This window comes from Tenrec ecaudatus, chromosome 15, assembly GCF_050624435.1.
Source record: "Tenrec ecaudatus isolate mTenEca1 chromosome 15, mTenEca1.hap1, whole genome shotgun sequence".
NCBI lineage: Eukaryota > Metazoa > Chordata > Mammalia > Afrosoricida > Tenrecidae > Tenrec > Tenrec ecaudatus.
Window position 1 is genome coordinate 59,505,053 of NC_134544.1, and position 17,076 is coordinate 59,522,128.

Below are 17,076 nucleotides of genomic sequence, written 5' to 3' on the forward strand. Positions count from 1 at the left end.
AACCAGGAGGACGTGAAGCACCACTGACAAGGATTGCAGGCTTCAGTATGGATTACAACTCAATGGAAGGGAGCCCAAATACTCAGAACTGGACCAATCCATCACGATAAAGGGAGAAGTGGTTGGCGTTGTCAAGGGTTTTAGGTTACCTGGATCCACATTCAATGCTCATGGAAGCAGCAGTCCAGAGTTCCAAAGACGTGTTGCAGTAAGTATATCTGCTGCACCAGACCTCTTTAGAGTTCTGAAGAGTAAGAATGTTTCTTTGAGGACTATGGTGCAACTGACCCAAGCTGCAGTCTTCACTGCATCATATGTGTGGGACAGTTACCAAGCAGGTAGGTGATTTCCTATCGTTTCCAGATCAAGCCAACTGTGATAACAGATAGGCAATATATGGATGCTGGTCTAGGCTTGGGGAAGTTACACTTAACTTACTTACACGTAAAAGTAGAAAATTTTGACAAGTCAGTCAGGGTGCAGTATAGCACTGATGAAACATACAACTTTCTTCAAGCTCTTAATGCTTCCTCCCCACCACTATCATGACCCCAATTCTGCCTTACAAATCCGGCTAGACCAGAGCATGTACATGGGTTCAGACAAAAGCTTGAAACACTGGGGATCCCGGACAGATAAGCCCCTCAGGACCAATAATGACAGTAACAATACCAGGAACGGAAGGGGAAATTGTGGGGAGAAAGGGAAACCGATCACAAGGATTTACATATAACTCCCTCCCAGGGGCATGGAGAACAAAAAGTGGGTGAAGGGAGACAGTGGTCGTTGTAAGACATGATTTTTAAAAAAATAAATTCTCAAGGGTTCATATGGGAGGGAGAGGGAGGGGGAACATGAGCTGATCCCAATAATTCAAGTAGAAAGAAAAGGTTTTGAAAATGATGATGGCACCATAAGTACAAATGTGCTTGACACAATGAATGGATTGTGATAAGAGCTGTACAAGCCCCCAATAAATGATTGTTTTAAATAGAGGATTTCAATAAGTTACTTCAGTTTATTTCATGATCAGAATAACATTGTTTTAGGAAATGTTAATGTGAACAAAACAAAAATCGGAAGCATTGTTACTTTGAAAGGGTATTTTCTGTGTTATTGCTTCCTTGTCTCATGATCTACAATCTTCTCTGAATTACGGGTCAAGACTCACCGTTTCTGTACCACTGAATCTCTGGCTGGAAATGTTTGATTTCAGGAGTGATGACCACACGGCAACCCAGACTCATGGTCTCGCCTTCTCTCCCAAAGGACACATCGAACTTGTCATCAAAGTGGATCTCAAACTTGGAGGCATAACCGTGAGGAGTAACGGCAACTGGGCGCAACAAGAACAAGCAATTTATTTCTTCTCATCAAAGAGAGACAGAAAAGTGTCATAAAGCACAGTCACGAAGGGGTCTCAACAAATCACTCATATGGCGCACAGTGAGACTTTGACAAGACGTACTGAGCCCAGAAGCATACAGAATTTGAATAGAAAGTATCCTTCAATGGTCAGAGAAGCTAAGTGTTTATTGTTATAATGAATAGAATTTGAAGGGCACGTTGAATGGCTTAAGTAAGATGTAAATTAAGACCACATTTCACGTAGACGTAAATGGCTGCAAAATGTGCACTTTTTTAACTTTACAGTCTGAGTCCATTTAAACTCTTACATTCTTGTGAGAAAAGAGTCATAGTAGCTTACACGTAAAAATAGAGGAGTTCAGTAAGTTACTTGAGTTTACTTAATGATTAGAAAAAAGTTTTAAGAAATGTTAATGGGAACAAAACAAAAATTGTACATATTGTGACATACTTCTGCATTATTTCTTACTTATTAATTGGATTAAAGTCTGGCTCATGAACTCTCCCAGGTTCTCCAGCCCCCCCCCCTACCCCCACCAAGGAAACGGTTCAGTTAAGTAATGCCCGTTTATAGAGAGGCTATTATATGCCGCACACTTGAGGTTTGAATGTTATCTAATCCTTGTAACAATGCCATCGGAAAAACCCAAAGCCCACTACCACCGACTCTATTCTGACTGATGACCGCCCTGCAGGACAGACAGAAACAGCTCTGCCCGAGGTTGTGGGGGCGGGGCGCGTCCGGGGCTGTAAGTCGTTACCCAAGCAGATGGCTTCCTTTTCTCTCAGGGAGCAGCTGCTGGGACCTTTTGGTTTCAGCTCAATGCCCACAGATATTACTTTTCAAATGGGGATAAAGTTCACAAATGTAATATACTGCTGATGCCCAAGCTGCACAGGACAAAGCAAACCCAGTGCCATCGAATCCACTCCAAAGCAGAGCACCTGCAAATGAGTTTCAGAAGTGCCATGTGTGACATTGACATGCTAACCTACTTCAAAACTGAGGGCTCGCTCACACTTTGTCTCTTCCTAAGAGCTCTGGGTATTAACTCAAACATGTAAAGGAACATTTATTGAGTTCAATTTGTGGCAAATACGGATCCAGATGTTTAATATCAGTTCAATTAGGCCACACAACAACCCTGCCAGGTATATGCTATTATTATCTCTGGTTTCTCAACAAGGAAAGTGCGGTAGAGAGAGGCTAAATAACTACCCACAGAGCCAGGATCCACACCGGCAGGCTGTTCCCAAAGCCTGTCCTCTCAGCCAACACATTGCGTTGTCTTTCAATTTCATCTTCCCAGGTGGACGATCCAGCCTGAACTAACCAACACGAATCACTTCTATTTGGAGCACATGCGCCCCCCCCCGCCCCCCCGCCCTGCTTCTGTGTAGTGTTTCCCTGAAACCACAAAGAGAAGCGCCTTCAGGAGATCTTGTGCGGAATTGGGGGTCTGGACTGGTTCCAAATCTGCCTTGAGAAGTAGAAATGAAGGTGACTAGGAAGATCACTAGTGATCTCGAAGTTAGAGACTTGCCAGGACGCGCAGGAAGAACTCACAGAAGATGAGCCTAACTCTTAGGTTCTTTCTGTATCTGAGGTTGACCTCGGCATACTGAAGCGGCTCTGGGTTCAGCAGGGATCCAATTCAGCTGTAACAGCCAGGAGACAAAGCCCCGTTACCTTATCACTGTCTCACTCGTCAATGCGATCTTATGCTCTGACCTGAGGACATGGTTTAGAACGGGGTGTAACAAACTATAGCTGAGGGGCCAAACCTGAACAGCGTCCAGCTGATGTACCATTAAGAATTTGAAGTCTTAAAAAAAGAGAGAGAGATTCTATTATGTAATTCACATGAGACTCACCATCTAAATGTAGACTCACCATCTACAATTAAATGAATGTTGGCACAACTGCAAATAAGCGCAGCCATCATGCCAGTCAATTTCAGAACATTTGAGTTACCTCAAAGGAAAACTCCATTCTGTCTAGCCTTCCCTGGCTCCTGCTCCACGCAACTCCTTCCTCTTTCTACCGAGTGCCCTATTCTGGATATTTCATATGCAGAGAATCATATAATGTTTGGTCTGGTGACATTGTTTGGTAAGCGTTAAGATGGCTAATTGTAAGGCCAGCAGTTCAAATCCACCAGCTGCTCCTTGGGGAAATTGTGAGACTGCCTGCTCTGGTGAGTTACAAAGGCTTGGGAGCCCTATGAAGGGTCATTATGAGTCAGAATCCACTCGCTTTTGGATACTCAGGTCCTTTTAAAAAATCTATTGTTTTACATTCTTGCGTTTTCAGGGTTCTTTACATATTCTAGATATAAATCTGGTTTCAGATATGTGACTCAGAACACCTTCTCCCATTCTGCGTGGTGTCTTCTGCTTTCTCAGTGGTGTCCTTTGAAACACTGCGCTTTTAATGATGCTCGATTTGTCTATCTTTTACAATTTGGTGTCATGTCTAAGAAAACACGGCCAACAATCAACATGAAAAGATTGAGGATGCTGACACATTGTGAAAAATATAACCAATGTCAGAGAAAAATATGAAAGTAGTAAATGAGAACCTAATTTTCCAGGCAAACTTTCACCAAAAACATGATAAAAAAGAAAGTGATTGCCTAGTGCAAGGTCATTAAGATTTATGGCTATCTTTTCACCTAAGAGTTTGATGTAAGATTTTCCTATCTTACATATAGATGCTTGAACCATTTGTAATTGATTTTGTTATATGTAATGTGAGGCAGGCATCCAGCTTTATTCTGTTTTGTCTTTGCATGTGGCTATCAACAATACCTGGGAAAGACTAGTCTTTTTCCCATTGAATAATCTTGGCATACTGGCCAAAAAAAACCCCAAAACTCGCCATAGATATATGATCTTATATTTGGACCCTCAATTCTATTCCATTGATACATGTGTATGTTCTCTATAAGCCAGTATTACATTATCTTGATTATTGAAATTGCAACTCTTTACAGGAGTAGAAAGCCTCATCTATCTCCCATGGAGTGGCTGGTGGTTTCGAACGGTTTTCCTTGCGGTTAGTAGCCCACTGCATAACCATTATGCCACCAGAGCGCCCCTCAAGAGCAAACAGGGTGGGGAATTTAAAAATCTTCTCAGCAATAAATAAATAAAGTAGCAAGTTTTAAAAATAGGAAGTTCAAGTTCTCCAATCTCTCTCTCTATTTCTCTGTCTCTCTCTTTCAAGATTGCTTTGGCTATTTGGGTTAATTTGCATCTCCATGTTTTCATCAATCATTTCCAAAGCTAGAATTTTTCTCTTAATTCTGGAAAACTAAGATGTTCAGATTGGATTATCTTTCTCAATCTGGCCATTGTAATGTTCTAATTATTTGAACGATGATAAAGATTTTTACTTGTATTACTTCCCATGAAAAGAAGTCTGACATTAGATGAAATACTCGAAGTTCACAAATTGCAGTTGAAAGGAATTTTTAAGTGTATTATTTAGCTTGTGAACAACCACCTAAGGTTGGTCTCTCTATTCGCTCTCTGTTCCACGGAAAGAAGAGAGACGAAAATAGAAAGACTCAGAGAAACAATTAGCCTGGTGGACTAATGGACCACAGAAACGCCAGTCTCCGTGACCCTGAGATCAGAAGAACTAGATTGTGCCCCACAATCACAACCAGCTACTCTGAAAAGAAGATTATTAGGAAACCTTGGACAGAGCAGGAGAAAAAAATGCAGAACACAACTGAAAATAATAGAAGAGATCAGACCTCCTGATTAGCTAGAAAGTGGTGGGACCCCCCCAACCCCCTTGTGACCCTTTAGATCCTGGAACTGAATTCATCTTACCCTTTAGATCCTGGAACTGAATTCATCTCTCTGACAGAATAATCAACCATTTAAAAGCAGCGTTTACCCAAGGGCAAATTTGGAGAGTTAGGAAATAGGAGGAAAGAAAACAAGAAATACATGGAAGAAGTGGGATAAGTAATGGTACATTGAAGGGATTACAATGGATACATTGACAGGAAATGAGTAGAAACAGTTCAATGTGAAACTGATGATCTGCTCTGTGAACTTTCACCTAATTCATAATTAAATTTAAAAATTTTTATTATTTAACTATTATTTCATTCTTGAGTCAGCTTTATTCATATAAAATTGCACTTCATAGATTACCGCAGACAATTATTAATTTATTATTAAACACCTACTTTGTGTTTGGTATTGGGATTTAGAAGTAAAATTGCAGCCAGCTCTTCAAGCAGCTCAGAGGCCAGTGAGAGAGACAGGCACGTAGCAGTGAATCACATCCATTCTGGTTGATGTTTAATTGTGATAGCCTGGCTTCCCAAGGCACCTCTAACTCTGGCTTGGGGGGTGTGGGGATTGGGTCAGACATGTACTTCTTGAGAAGGTGAAGCTGGCTTGGATATTGAAAAAGAGGAAGAATGCTTTAAAATAGTTTAGGCATATGTGCATGTGTGGGTTTAAATCTCTCTGCCTTTGTATAATGATTGTTCTTGGTTTCATACAGAAAACTTTAAAGCATTTGCTACTACATCTAGGATTTTTATAAAACCTGAACAAAGCAACTAAATTTAGGACAATAGCAGCCAGAAACTCTAAAAATTAAAACCAATTACAGCTACGTAGTATATGAATACATGCTAGCATATATAAACTGTGTGATACAGATATTATGCACTTATATACTAGTTTATTCCACTCTGTTTTAAATCAACATTGTAGCAAACATAGATTTAAACTTACAGCTGAGGGGCAGGGTGGAAGCCCCAGCATGGAAGCAAGTCTCATCAAACTCTCCTTTATATCCTAAAAAAGAAAGCAGAAACACATTTGAAGTGCTGCATGGTTTATTGTTTGGGGGGATAATTATTTTGGAAAGTGCACTTTGAATGAAACAAGTCCAGCAAACGTACTCTTTACGACCACGGAAGCGTAGGCTGACAGCTCCCCTTTAGTGTTCATTGCGGAGGCCCGGTACTGAGCTGTGTCTTCAAAATCACACCTGAAAGAACATTACGTTAAAGCATGATCATCACAGGGCATGCCTCTGACGTAACACATGGAATACCAAGGGACGCTCTGCTGGCATGGCATATGCAAACCAGGTATTAAGAACTGGATCTGCCTCTGACTGAGCCCATTCTGGGATTTTCAAGTCCCACATATGCATGTGACACCTGGCAATGACTAAGGATGACTGAAGAAGAACTGGAGCCTTTGAGTCATGGTGTTGGGGAAGAATGTGAAGTGTACGATGGACTATCTGAAAAAGGAACAAATATGTGCTGGAGGCAGATTAGCCAGAATGCTCCTTAGAAGCAAGGGTGGTAAGACTACACCCCCCCTCCCCGTCCTGTGAGTGCGTCACCAGTGGGACTCAGCTCCTGGAGAAGGACGTCAATGAAATGGATGAACACTATGGGCGCCACCACGGGCTCCCCCACAGGGATGGTTATGATGCTGGCACAGGACACTGTGTCACTATGAACTAGAACTGACTTGATGGTACCCAACGCTGAGTTGTATTGGGAGTAGAAAGCTATCCAGAGGCATTGTGGGGAGGTGGGCTTTCAGCAATAGGTCTCATGTGTGGGCAACAAAGACACAAAGATGAGTAAGGTCTTGGAGACCTTCACAGTCTCCCTGACTCCGGAGCCAAATCTAGGTTGACCTAATACATTGTTCTAGACCCAAAGTGTGGTTAAATTATACTTTAGACCTCGCTTCTACTGAGGCTCTGCTCATTCTTGGCATTTCGATCCGCAGCACAACACTAGACGTGCCATTTGGAAGTGCATCTAAGTTCTGGTACAGAAATCAAAAGGTCTTTAATAACAGAATTAGGAAGAACATGATCTCATGCACAGATGAACAGGCTAATATTTCAAAGAAGGGTCTTTTGACACGTCCTCACCAATTGAATTTCATTAGTATAAACTTAGGCCTTTTTGATATTTTAAGGACATCAATAGAACTCCCGCTAGGTAAATACTGTCGCCTTTTTCTTATCTCAGGAGACACTGAGCAGCAGACATTGATGTGACCAGGTTGGGTCCGTGCCTGGTGAACATCACAGGTCCCCAGGTTTTATCTGCAGCCCAGTACTACTTGTGCCAACTCCTCTGATCTGAAGAGAATGCTATAAATCCCTTGAGACGGGAATTAGGCATGTTATTTTGCCATCTCAGCATTTCATTGCTTTTATCTGAACTTAAAATGATGGGAGTCTTTTAATCCACCTAACTGGGAGGTTTAGATTTCAAAGCCATCTTAGGAGACAGGATAAACATTTGAGGACTTTGAAATGTTGATGTGGGACCAACTTTCAAAGTTTGTTTTGAATTCTGCTTTACCCTAACGTAACCCACTGTTGACCTTGTCCCACAGGCGCCAACCCATAGTTCATGGTCAGTTTCCTGGTGTTCCTAGGGAGATGGATGGAAGAGGGAGATCTCGAACTGCAGTGCATTTTTCAGTGCAAGCCACCCAATCTCCATGTCATTCAGTTAGTGGTGTAATGTATAAATCACCATGCAAGAAGGTGACGATGATGATCATTTGAAACTCGTAACTGAATTTAAATGCCTGTTTGTACAGCTTACGTGCTTAACAATGTCTAAGAAAAATTCTTAAATGTATACAGCAACAAACAAGGAAATCTCTACTTTTTAATCCAAATATAAAATTTCTTGAAAGGTAATGTGGGCCTCATGGGAATTCATGACATTATCATCGTTAGATTAATGCTCCTCACATCACACTAAGGCTACACCGAGGTGGATGGAGAGGGGAGGGCAGTCAGGTTAATTAAAACTATGAGGCACCTTCCTAAGCCAGTATCAGATAGTCATCACGGACACCGATATTCTCTTACGCATTAATCTCCAGCGTGTGCATTCCATATCGACTTTCAATAATATATTTTCCAGGATTTGCGTGGACATTTATGGGAACCTGGTTTTTATACCTAGAAGACAATACAAACAAGAGGAAGTAAGTTGAAGTGTAAATAACTTGAATGATTCAATAGTTTCATAATTAAGCACACACACATGGAATTCTGGCTGTTCCAGGAACACCTGCAAACAGGGCATTGATGCAGCATCTGCTCAATAACTATACCCAGGCAGTAAATTGATTAATGTACTATATGCAAATAAAATAACACCTCTTGACGACCATGACGCCCTGTCCTCCCCTGAGAGTACATGTAAACCATTCTGACCACTCACAATAAGAATCGAAGGACTTTCTGTGCACACACTGAAGAGTACGATTCAGCTACAGTAGAGAACATAGGATCATGTCAGCACTTAGATCAAATACCCGAATAGGAAAGATGGGTTACAGCACCCAGAAGTCAAGGCAGTGATTCCCCTTTGGGAGGGGTGCACAACAGAGGCTTCCTGGGTACTGAAAACGCTTGTGTCTTGATTTGCGTTCTACTTACATGAATATGTACAGTCTGTGAAAATGCATCAAAGCGATTCATTTATATATAAAAGTACTTTGGGTCTGATAAACTTCAATAAATAAACTAAACAAAGTGGACTACTCTGGAGGAGAGAGCAGAAGGTCTTGCTTCGGGGGGTTGACAGCTGGTTGCCTGTGGGAGGAAAGCAAACGTTTCTTCTTACAATCATTTTTGCATGTGCTACATTTTATTGACCAACCCAACAACAATCGCCGTTACAGAGTCCGCTCCAGCGCATCTAGCGGCACAAGCTCGAGCAGAATAGCTCCACACAGCTTCAGGAGCTGCCCATCTTTACCAAGCAGAACGTCTCGTGTTTCTCCTGCGGAACAGCTGGCGGATCCCAACCTGTTGGTTAATGGCCCGTTGCTTAATCCCTTGTACCACTACAGCTTCTCCCTTGTCCTGTTACTCCCTTGCCCTTGTCCTTGTTCTAATAAAATATGAGATGGACAAGGTGTTAAAGTGCTTTTGGTTGTATACATGTTAGTTGTAACATGGCTTTATAATATTTATCTGGATATTATATAAGATTTAAGGAGATGTACATAGGTGCCACATTTATACATGATGAACTATAATGGGTAGTTTTGTGTGTCAACTTGACTAATCTATGATTCTTGGCGATTTGGCCCAATATTGGATTAGTTGCTGTTCATAATCAATGGAGTGTAATGCAACGCAGTGTAACATAATCATTGCCGATGATGTGGTCTGATCTTAGCAACCAATCAATTGAAAGGAGGGTTTTCCTAGATGTGGATTCTCCCTCTGGACTCCATCAGAAATCACAACATCTACAGATTTTGGATTTGCCATCTTCGGTACAGTGAATTATCATTCTTCTAGCCACAGTCTTTGCAACTGCCACCAACTGACTGAGTGATAGAATGTGGGATTGGTCAGCTTTGCCATCCCATTGGGTTTATAATGAGCCATCTCAGAACCCAAAGCAGGAATCGCACAACCATCAAGAAAAAAGAGCCATTCAAACCCTGCCTCCGCGCAAGAACACTTTGTCCTAACAACCTGGCCTTCTGTGCTGCTCACCCTCTCGGCACAATCGCTGAAGACAAAGTGGGTGCACAAGCAAATGTGGTGAAGAAAGCTGATGGTTCTCAGCTATCAAAGGACACAGCGTCTGGGGTCTTAAAGGCTTGAAGTTAAACAAGTGGCCATCTAGCAGAGAAGCAAAAAATCCACATGGAAGAAGCACACCAGCCTGTGAAATCATGAGGTATCCATGGGATCAGGTATCAGGCGTCAGAAGACCGAAAACAAACAAACAAACAAACAAAAACCATATTGTTGACAATGAGGGGGGTCGGAGCAGAGACCCCCAAACCCATCTGCAGACAATGGGGCAGCCCCTCACAGGTGGGTCACAAAGGAGGAATGAGTCAATTAGGGCACAGTATAGCACCGATGAAACACAATATTCATCTGGTTCCTTGAGGCTTCCTCACCCCCCACTATCATGACCCCAGTCCTGCCTTTCACTGCGGGCTAGATAGGAGCATGTGCACAGGCACAGATAAGAGAGAAGAGCTCATGACACACAGACTCCAGGAACAGGAATGGGAGTAGCGCTACCAGTAGGGTAGGGGAAAGGTGGGGAGAGGAAAGGAGGAAGGGATAACAGATCACAATGATGGACACATAACCACACAGACACACCCCCTCAAGGGAATGAACAACAGAAACCATGGAGGAAAGGGAGATAGCAGTCAGTGTAAGGTATGAAAGCAATATTAATTTAAATAATTTATAAAGGGGTCACTTGTGGGGAGAGGAGGAGGGAGGGAAAAGAGAGGAGCTGATACCAAGGACTCAAATAGAAAGTAAATGTTTAGAAAATAATGATGGTGGCATATGTACAAACATGCTTGATTTGTATGAATTGATGTATGAATTGTTATAAGAGCCCCCCAAAAATAATATTTGAATGAATGAATGAAAGAAGAGCCAATAGCGAAGCTCATCTTTTGGACCTTGAGCTCCCTGCCCTGAGCTTCTTGGAGACAGAGAGTTGTGGTCCTGGAGAAGCGATGATGCTGTGAAGTGGCAGAACCAGAGGCAGCAGAACCAAGGACACGGGTCAGAGCAGAATGGCAGGTTGCCTGCCCAGGGAACAAGTAAAGCTGAGTGCCTTTGGGTGGAAGGCTTATGGCGGAATAGTATTTGTATTTATCAGCAGTGCTGACAGAGACTTGTGACACTTGAGTCGTGGGCAAATATGAAGCACATAGCATTTGTTTGATTTTACTGAACAGAATTGTGTAATGAAACAATGAATTAGAACTTCATATAGTTTTGGCTGAAGGAATAGAGTTCTGACAAATATATACTTGATGAGATGGGTGCACACGAAGAGAGTAAGCTGAAGTCCTGAGGGCAGCAGTTCTCAACCTGTGGGTCGCGACCCCCCCCTTTTTTTGGGGGGGTGTCAAATGACCCTTTCACAGGGGTCGCATAAGACCATCAGAAAACACATAATTCCGATGGTCTTAGGAACCAAGACACAGCTCCTCTATTCGTCTCCAGGTGGGTCCGCCCACATGCAGCTACGCCCACATACGAGTACCCTGCATGAAGACTGTTACCCATGCTCCACCATGATTTAAGACAAAATTTCATTGATTTGTAATTAGAAATAAATATTTCACAATATATAGGTCCATATTTTTTGTGATGAATCGCTATGCTTTAATTATGTTCAATTTGTAACAATGAAAATACATCCTGCCTATCAGATATTTCCATGATGATTCATAACAGTAGCAAAATGACAGTGATGAAGTATCAACGAAAAGAATTGTATGGTTGGGGGTCACCACAACATGAGGAACTGCATTAAAGGGTCGCGGCATGAGGGAGGTTGAGACCCACTGCCTGAGGGCTCAGGCCTCTCCAGTGTAAGGATGTATGCTTGCAGATTGGGCTGGCTCGGGAAGAGCACGTTGGTGGTAGGAGCAGCTGTGTAGCCTTCTCCGCCCACAGAAAACATTGCTCATCAGCTGCTGCCTCCCAGCCCAGGATCCCAGCCCAGGACCGCCTCAGACAGCTGTCCCGGCCTAGACTGCAGGCAACCAGGACTCTGATTAGGGATGCCTGAGGAAAAGAAATCCAGGGGCTACTCCTTGTTTGTGACCTTTCTAGTTCTGATACATGACAGGGCAGAACGTGAGAATCAGCATGTTCTTCTGATTGAGTTGCTCTAGGTAATTTCACCCTTGACTCCCTCTTGCCTAGTGCTTTCCACCCACGGAAAGAGGAAGTTTCTCTTAGCTCTAGAAGAGAAGTGCAGCACTAAAGACTACAACAAATGGTTGGCCCTCAATTTGGCGTTTGACCAAAATCCTGGACAAAGGTTGAAGCAAAACAGTATTTTCATCTCCCAGAGTCACTTTATCCTTGTTTTCTAGTACCTACAACCCAGCACCTTCATTCCTCCGCTCCGACTAAATCTTCACGACTGTTCTTCTGGTGGTGTAGCGGTTACGTGTTGGGCTGCTAACTGCAAAGGCGGCAGTTCAAAACCACCAGGCGTGCCGTGGGAGAAAGGTGAGGCTTCCTTTGTCCGTGAAGAGTCACAGCCTCACAAGAGCAGTTCTACCCTGTCCTAGGGGGTCACTATTTGTTGGAATCAACTCTGTGACAGCGGGTTTGGTTCTCATGTGACCCAATGGTCAATTAAATCAGTTTTTTTAAGTGCACATACAATACACCAGATACTACTTTCACTGAAGCGCTGCTTGCTTTCCTGTGAACATGGCTGAGGACTCGACTATACTTGTCAAGAAATTTCACCTAGCCATTCAAGTTTCACATTACTATACATCGGCTGTCTTTAGGACTAAAGACAGGGAAGAAGAGCAGGATTGGGGGCGTGCTCTGTGTATACTCCATAGCTTGCTACTTCTGGAAAGGGAAATTCCAAACCACCAATCATTGGCTAATTTTGGAAAGTAACCCACACCCTGGGATTATTTGTCTAACGGTTTCTTAAATTCTCGCAACTGCACAAGTGGACAGCATTTTTCTAATCATTTCCATGTAAGGTATATGAAATATTTCAGTTAGTGAGCTGTCATACTCTATGTATTTCTAGAATAATATCCTGATAGTCAGCGGCTTTTCATCTCTGTACATACAACATATATTTCATAGAATACCTCAAATAAATGCAAGTGGATATTGGGCTGATTCTGATAATAAGCAGTTACAGTGGACGCTCTTTGGTAGTGTAAATCATGTATGATCAAGCAAAAAGGTTGATTTTCTTTTCTACAAACAAATGACATATATCAAAATATATCAGGCTTAAATATGGAAGCCCATTTAAATTTGTCTATTTTAGAAGGTGTAGAATTAACAAAACCCTCTCCTTTTAAAGAGAACTTTTGCCTCATGCCCTGTTTCATAGAGTTTTAAAAACTGACTATTACACTCCCTTCTGTCCAGCTCCTCCTATAATTAATTGTTGTTTTTAGATCCTTTCAGAGTTTAGTCATGAACGTAAAACAAATACAAACAAAGATATTTCTCCTCCCTTTAAAAACCAAAGTATAACTGCTCTCTTTGAGCTAATTGATGCTATCAAGTCAATTCTGACTCACGGCCTCCGTGAATTTCTGAGACTGTAACTCTTTACAGGAGTAGAAAGCCTCGTCTTTCTCCCATGGAGCTAGCTGTTAGTTTTGAACTGCTGACCTTGCTGTTAGCAGCCCAGAGTGTAACCACTACACCACCAGGGTTCCTAGTATAACAGGTAAGGGGCTAAAAGAGCTAGCCCACTGTTAATCAAATACTGGAACTATCACAAAGTTCTAGCCCATTAAGTCTTAGTTTGCTAAAACACAAGAAAGAAAGAAAATCCCTTTAAACTTAATTGGTAAAGATGCTCTCACTCCGCAAGTTTAGGCAACCAAAACCTTCTGGGTAAGCAAGGCCATTTAGGCAAGCAATGGCACTTAAGACTCAGGGAGTGCGGGGCCCAAGGATGCCTCCTATTTCCTGTGAACTGTGCCTCCTTTGTCCCAGTGTTGAAATCCTCTGTTCATCAAAGCACATTGAACTTGCCGCAGAGTGTAGGGTATATAGCTCGCTTGATTTTCACAAAATTTTTGAAGCAACTTTGAAGGTCACAAACCCACCAGTTTCCTTCTGCAAATCAACAATCAATCATTGTCTAGATAATGATGGGTATCCCGGGCTTTATCTCACAGCAACATCGCCTGTCATACAAGTTTTTAATACAGATACAGCCTAGTAAGTTAAAAAAAAAAAACAAAACGCTTGGGTTTTCACTGCATACACATGTTCCCTTCTGAGTTGACAAAGGAACCTCTTGGTGGTATGATCGGTTAACCCAAAGGTAGGAAATGAGAGGCCACCTAGAGGCAAGTCAAAGGATGCATCTCATAGGGTACATCTGCTGCAAGAGACCTCTATAAATTGTTGAAGAACAAGCATGTCACTCTGAGGACACAGATGCACGTGACCCATGATAGTTTCAACTGTCTCATAGTCGTGTGGAAGTTGGATACTGAATATGGAAGACCAAAGAAGAATGGATACATCTGAACTCTGGTGCTTGACAAGAATATTGAAAGTACCATGAAAAAGCAAACAGGGCCGTCTTGGAAGAAGTGTAGCTAGACTGCTCTTTAGAAGCGGAGATGGAAAGATTCTATCTTTGGATCTGCTATCCAGAGACCAGGCGCTGGAAAAGGACATCGCGCTTGGTAAAATGGAAGGGCAGCTATCCAAAGCACGTCTCTTGTTGCGATGAGGTGATACAGTGGCTGCAACAATGGCCTCCGATACAACAGTCGTGAGAAGAGGGCAGCCCTTGGTAGTGTTGTTTGGGTGTAGGGTTGTGCTATAAGTCAGAACTGACTACTCGATGGCCCCTAACAGGAGACACTTCAAAAGAAATGCCTGGTGGTCTGCTTCCAGAATATTCGCCCTTGAAGGCCCGTGGTGCAGAGTTCTACTCCACTGCATCAGTTGGATCAACTTGACAGTGGGGTGCTTTGTGTGTTGACAAAGGCCTCCTTCAGGATGGCCAGCTGCCCTGTGGTTTCACAGTAGCAACCCCTGCAGTTAACATTCCTCCTGAACTCAATCCGCAAACAGGCTTCTTTTCGCTCTCAAAGAAGATTGGGGACAGGACTGTGTCACTCAGCTGCCTCTGCACCTGGCACAGATGAGTGGCGTGTGTTGTGGTCACTTAGCAGTGTCCGGGTAACCCCCTAGGTTCTGTTCAAATAGAACGGGTCAGGACTGTGGCATTCACGGAAGAGCAGCGGCTGCATATTTTGTATCATTTGTTAGACCTCAGGGACTTCGATGACCTGAGATGCCTAGTGGACATTTGGAATCAAACCTTCTTTGAAAAGGACTCTGGTGTAAATGTTTAGAAAACAATGATGGTAACATATGTACAAACAGGCTTAGTACAATTGATGTCTGGATTGTTAATAGGAACTGGAAGAGCCCCCAATAAAATGATCTAGAAAGAAAGAAAGAGAGAGAGAGAGAGAGAGAGAGAGAGAGAGAGAGAGAGAGAGAGAGAGAGAGAGAGAGAGAGAGAGAGAGAGAAAATAACAGGACTCTAGGGAAGACGATAGCTCCAGACAGCAGTGCCCAGGAAAGATATGATAAAGGATTCAATTGCGAGAGGTGGAGGTGGCATGATTGCAGGAAGCATCGTCATAACCAGATTCCTTGCATTTACTTCCTTCTCTTCGGGAAGAACTGAGAAGTCAGTCTTAGAAGAACTGTCACCAGAGTGCTCCTTAGAGAGTGGGGCTGGTGAGGCAGGAAACACCAGCCACTAAAAAATGACGTCATGGATGGCAAGGCAAATGTCTGGCAGAAAGAGAAGCCCTCACTGAGAGGGATGGACACACGAGCCACGACAATGGGCTCATCATAGCAAAGGCGGGGACCAGCGCAGGACCGGGCAGCATGTCCTTCTCTTAAATGGGCGATTGCCAGGGATTGCGTCCACTTGCTGGAGACCAGCAGCGGCAACAATTCAGGGAGGGGAATTCTCAGGATTTCTCTCAGACTGGTTGAACTCAGTGGACACTGAAAACCGCAGCTGCTGGTGTGGAAGGCACAAAAGTTTCCAAAATAATAACCCCAAACCTCGGTTCTTCCTTGGCTTACTGAGGGGACCAATGCAACTGAAGATGCCCTATTCTGGACCAGTGCTGTAAATCAGAGCTTCATCTCATTCTTCTCCACCTCCGCCTTCTCTTTCTCCTTTTTCTTTTTCAAAGGCAACCTGGCCAGGAAAGTTAACTAATCCCACTGAGTTAGTTAAAGTTTATTGTGCCAACCTGGCCAATAAACACATGTGTGGTGAATTGAAGGGCGGAGGGATAAATGCCTAGGTGAGCCCCGCCTTTCGAGTTCTTGCATCTCTTGTTTTCTGATGATCAGACCAGGGTGCAGCTGCCTTAGCCAGTTCCCTGTTTCAGCTGGCAAGGTTTACTTCCTGCAAGACATCTCCGAAGAGAAGCCTCATGGACCTACTATGATGCAGTGCTGGGTGCTGGAGCAGCCGTGTGAAGAGATGCTTACATGCTCACTTATTCGGCTTTCCTCCTGCAGTCAGCATCACTGCGTGTGTGCTGTGAGATGGAGGAGGACTTTGTGGATTGGTGTCGGACAAATGGGCTAATGTTGAGCTTGTGGGCTTGGGCAGCACTGGGTTGGGATGTTTTCTTGGTGTGCACTTACCCTTTATATGACTCTCTCTTATACACGAGTTTCTATGGATTTGTTTTTCTAATGTACCCAGACTAACACACCCACACAGAAGTTTGTTATCAAAGGAGGTTTTACTTTGAAGCTAATGAAACGTACATTTCAGGGCTTCTCCCCACTGTGGGCCCCTATGACTAATTTAAAGGACTAAGGTTTTATTCTTTTTTGCAAAGAAATCCTAACTTTCATGTGCCATGCGACCTGGATCAGACTGTGTTTATTGCCATCACCAATTTGCTAACTGGATTATCCAGATTTTAGCTTTATCCAGAGCCAAATCTTACTTGCAGAAGTTTAGTGAACTATTTTCTTGGTTGTCCACTGGTCCTTTTGTTTCAAGAATTCCTTTTTGCCCAGCTTGTCAAGCAACAGAAACTGTGAGAAGCACTGATCTGTTCTTGCTAGAACATTTCTTTTGCTAAAGGAGG

The 17,076-nt window shown here is 43.0% G+C and overlaps 1 protein-coding gene across 2 annotated transcripts in view; it reads right to left on the reverse strand.

The window, feature by feature from the left end:
* The window catches only part of MYOM1 (myomesin 1), a 154,974-nt gene that overhangs the window by 105,338 nt on the left and 32,560 nt on the right, over positions 1-17,076 (reverse strand). For both annotated transcript variants that reach the window (XM_075532903.1, XM_075532902.1), the window contains exons 6-9: positions 8,267-8,359; positions 6,306-6,394; positions 6,136-6,198; positions 1,172-1,336 (exon numbers count right to left, since the gene is read on the reverse strand). In XM_075532903.1, coding sequence (XP_075389018.1) covers positions 1,172-1,336; positions 6,136-6,198; positions 6,306-6,394; positions 8,267-8,359 — 410 coding nt within the window. The remainder of the gene's footprint in view (positions 1-1,171; positions 1,337-6,135; positions 6,199-6,305; positions 6,395-8,266; positions 8,360-17,076) is intronic.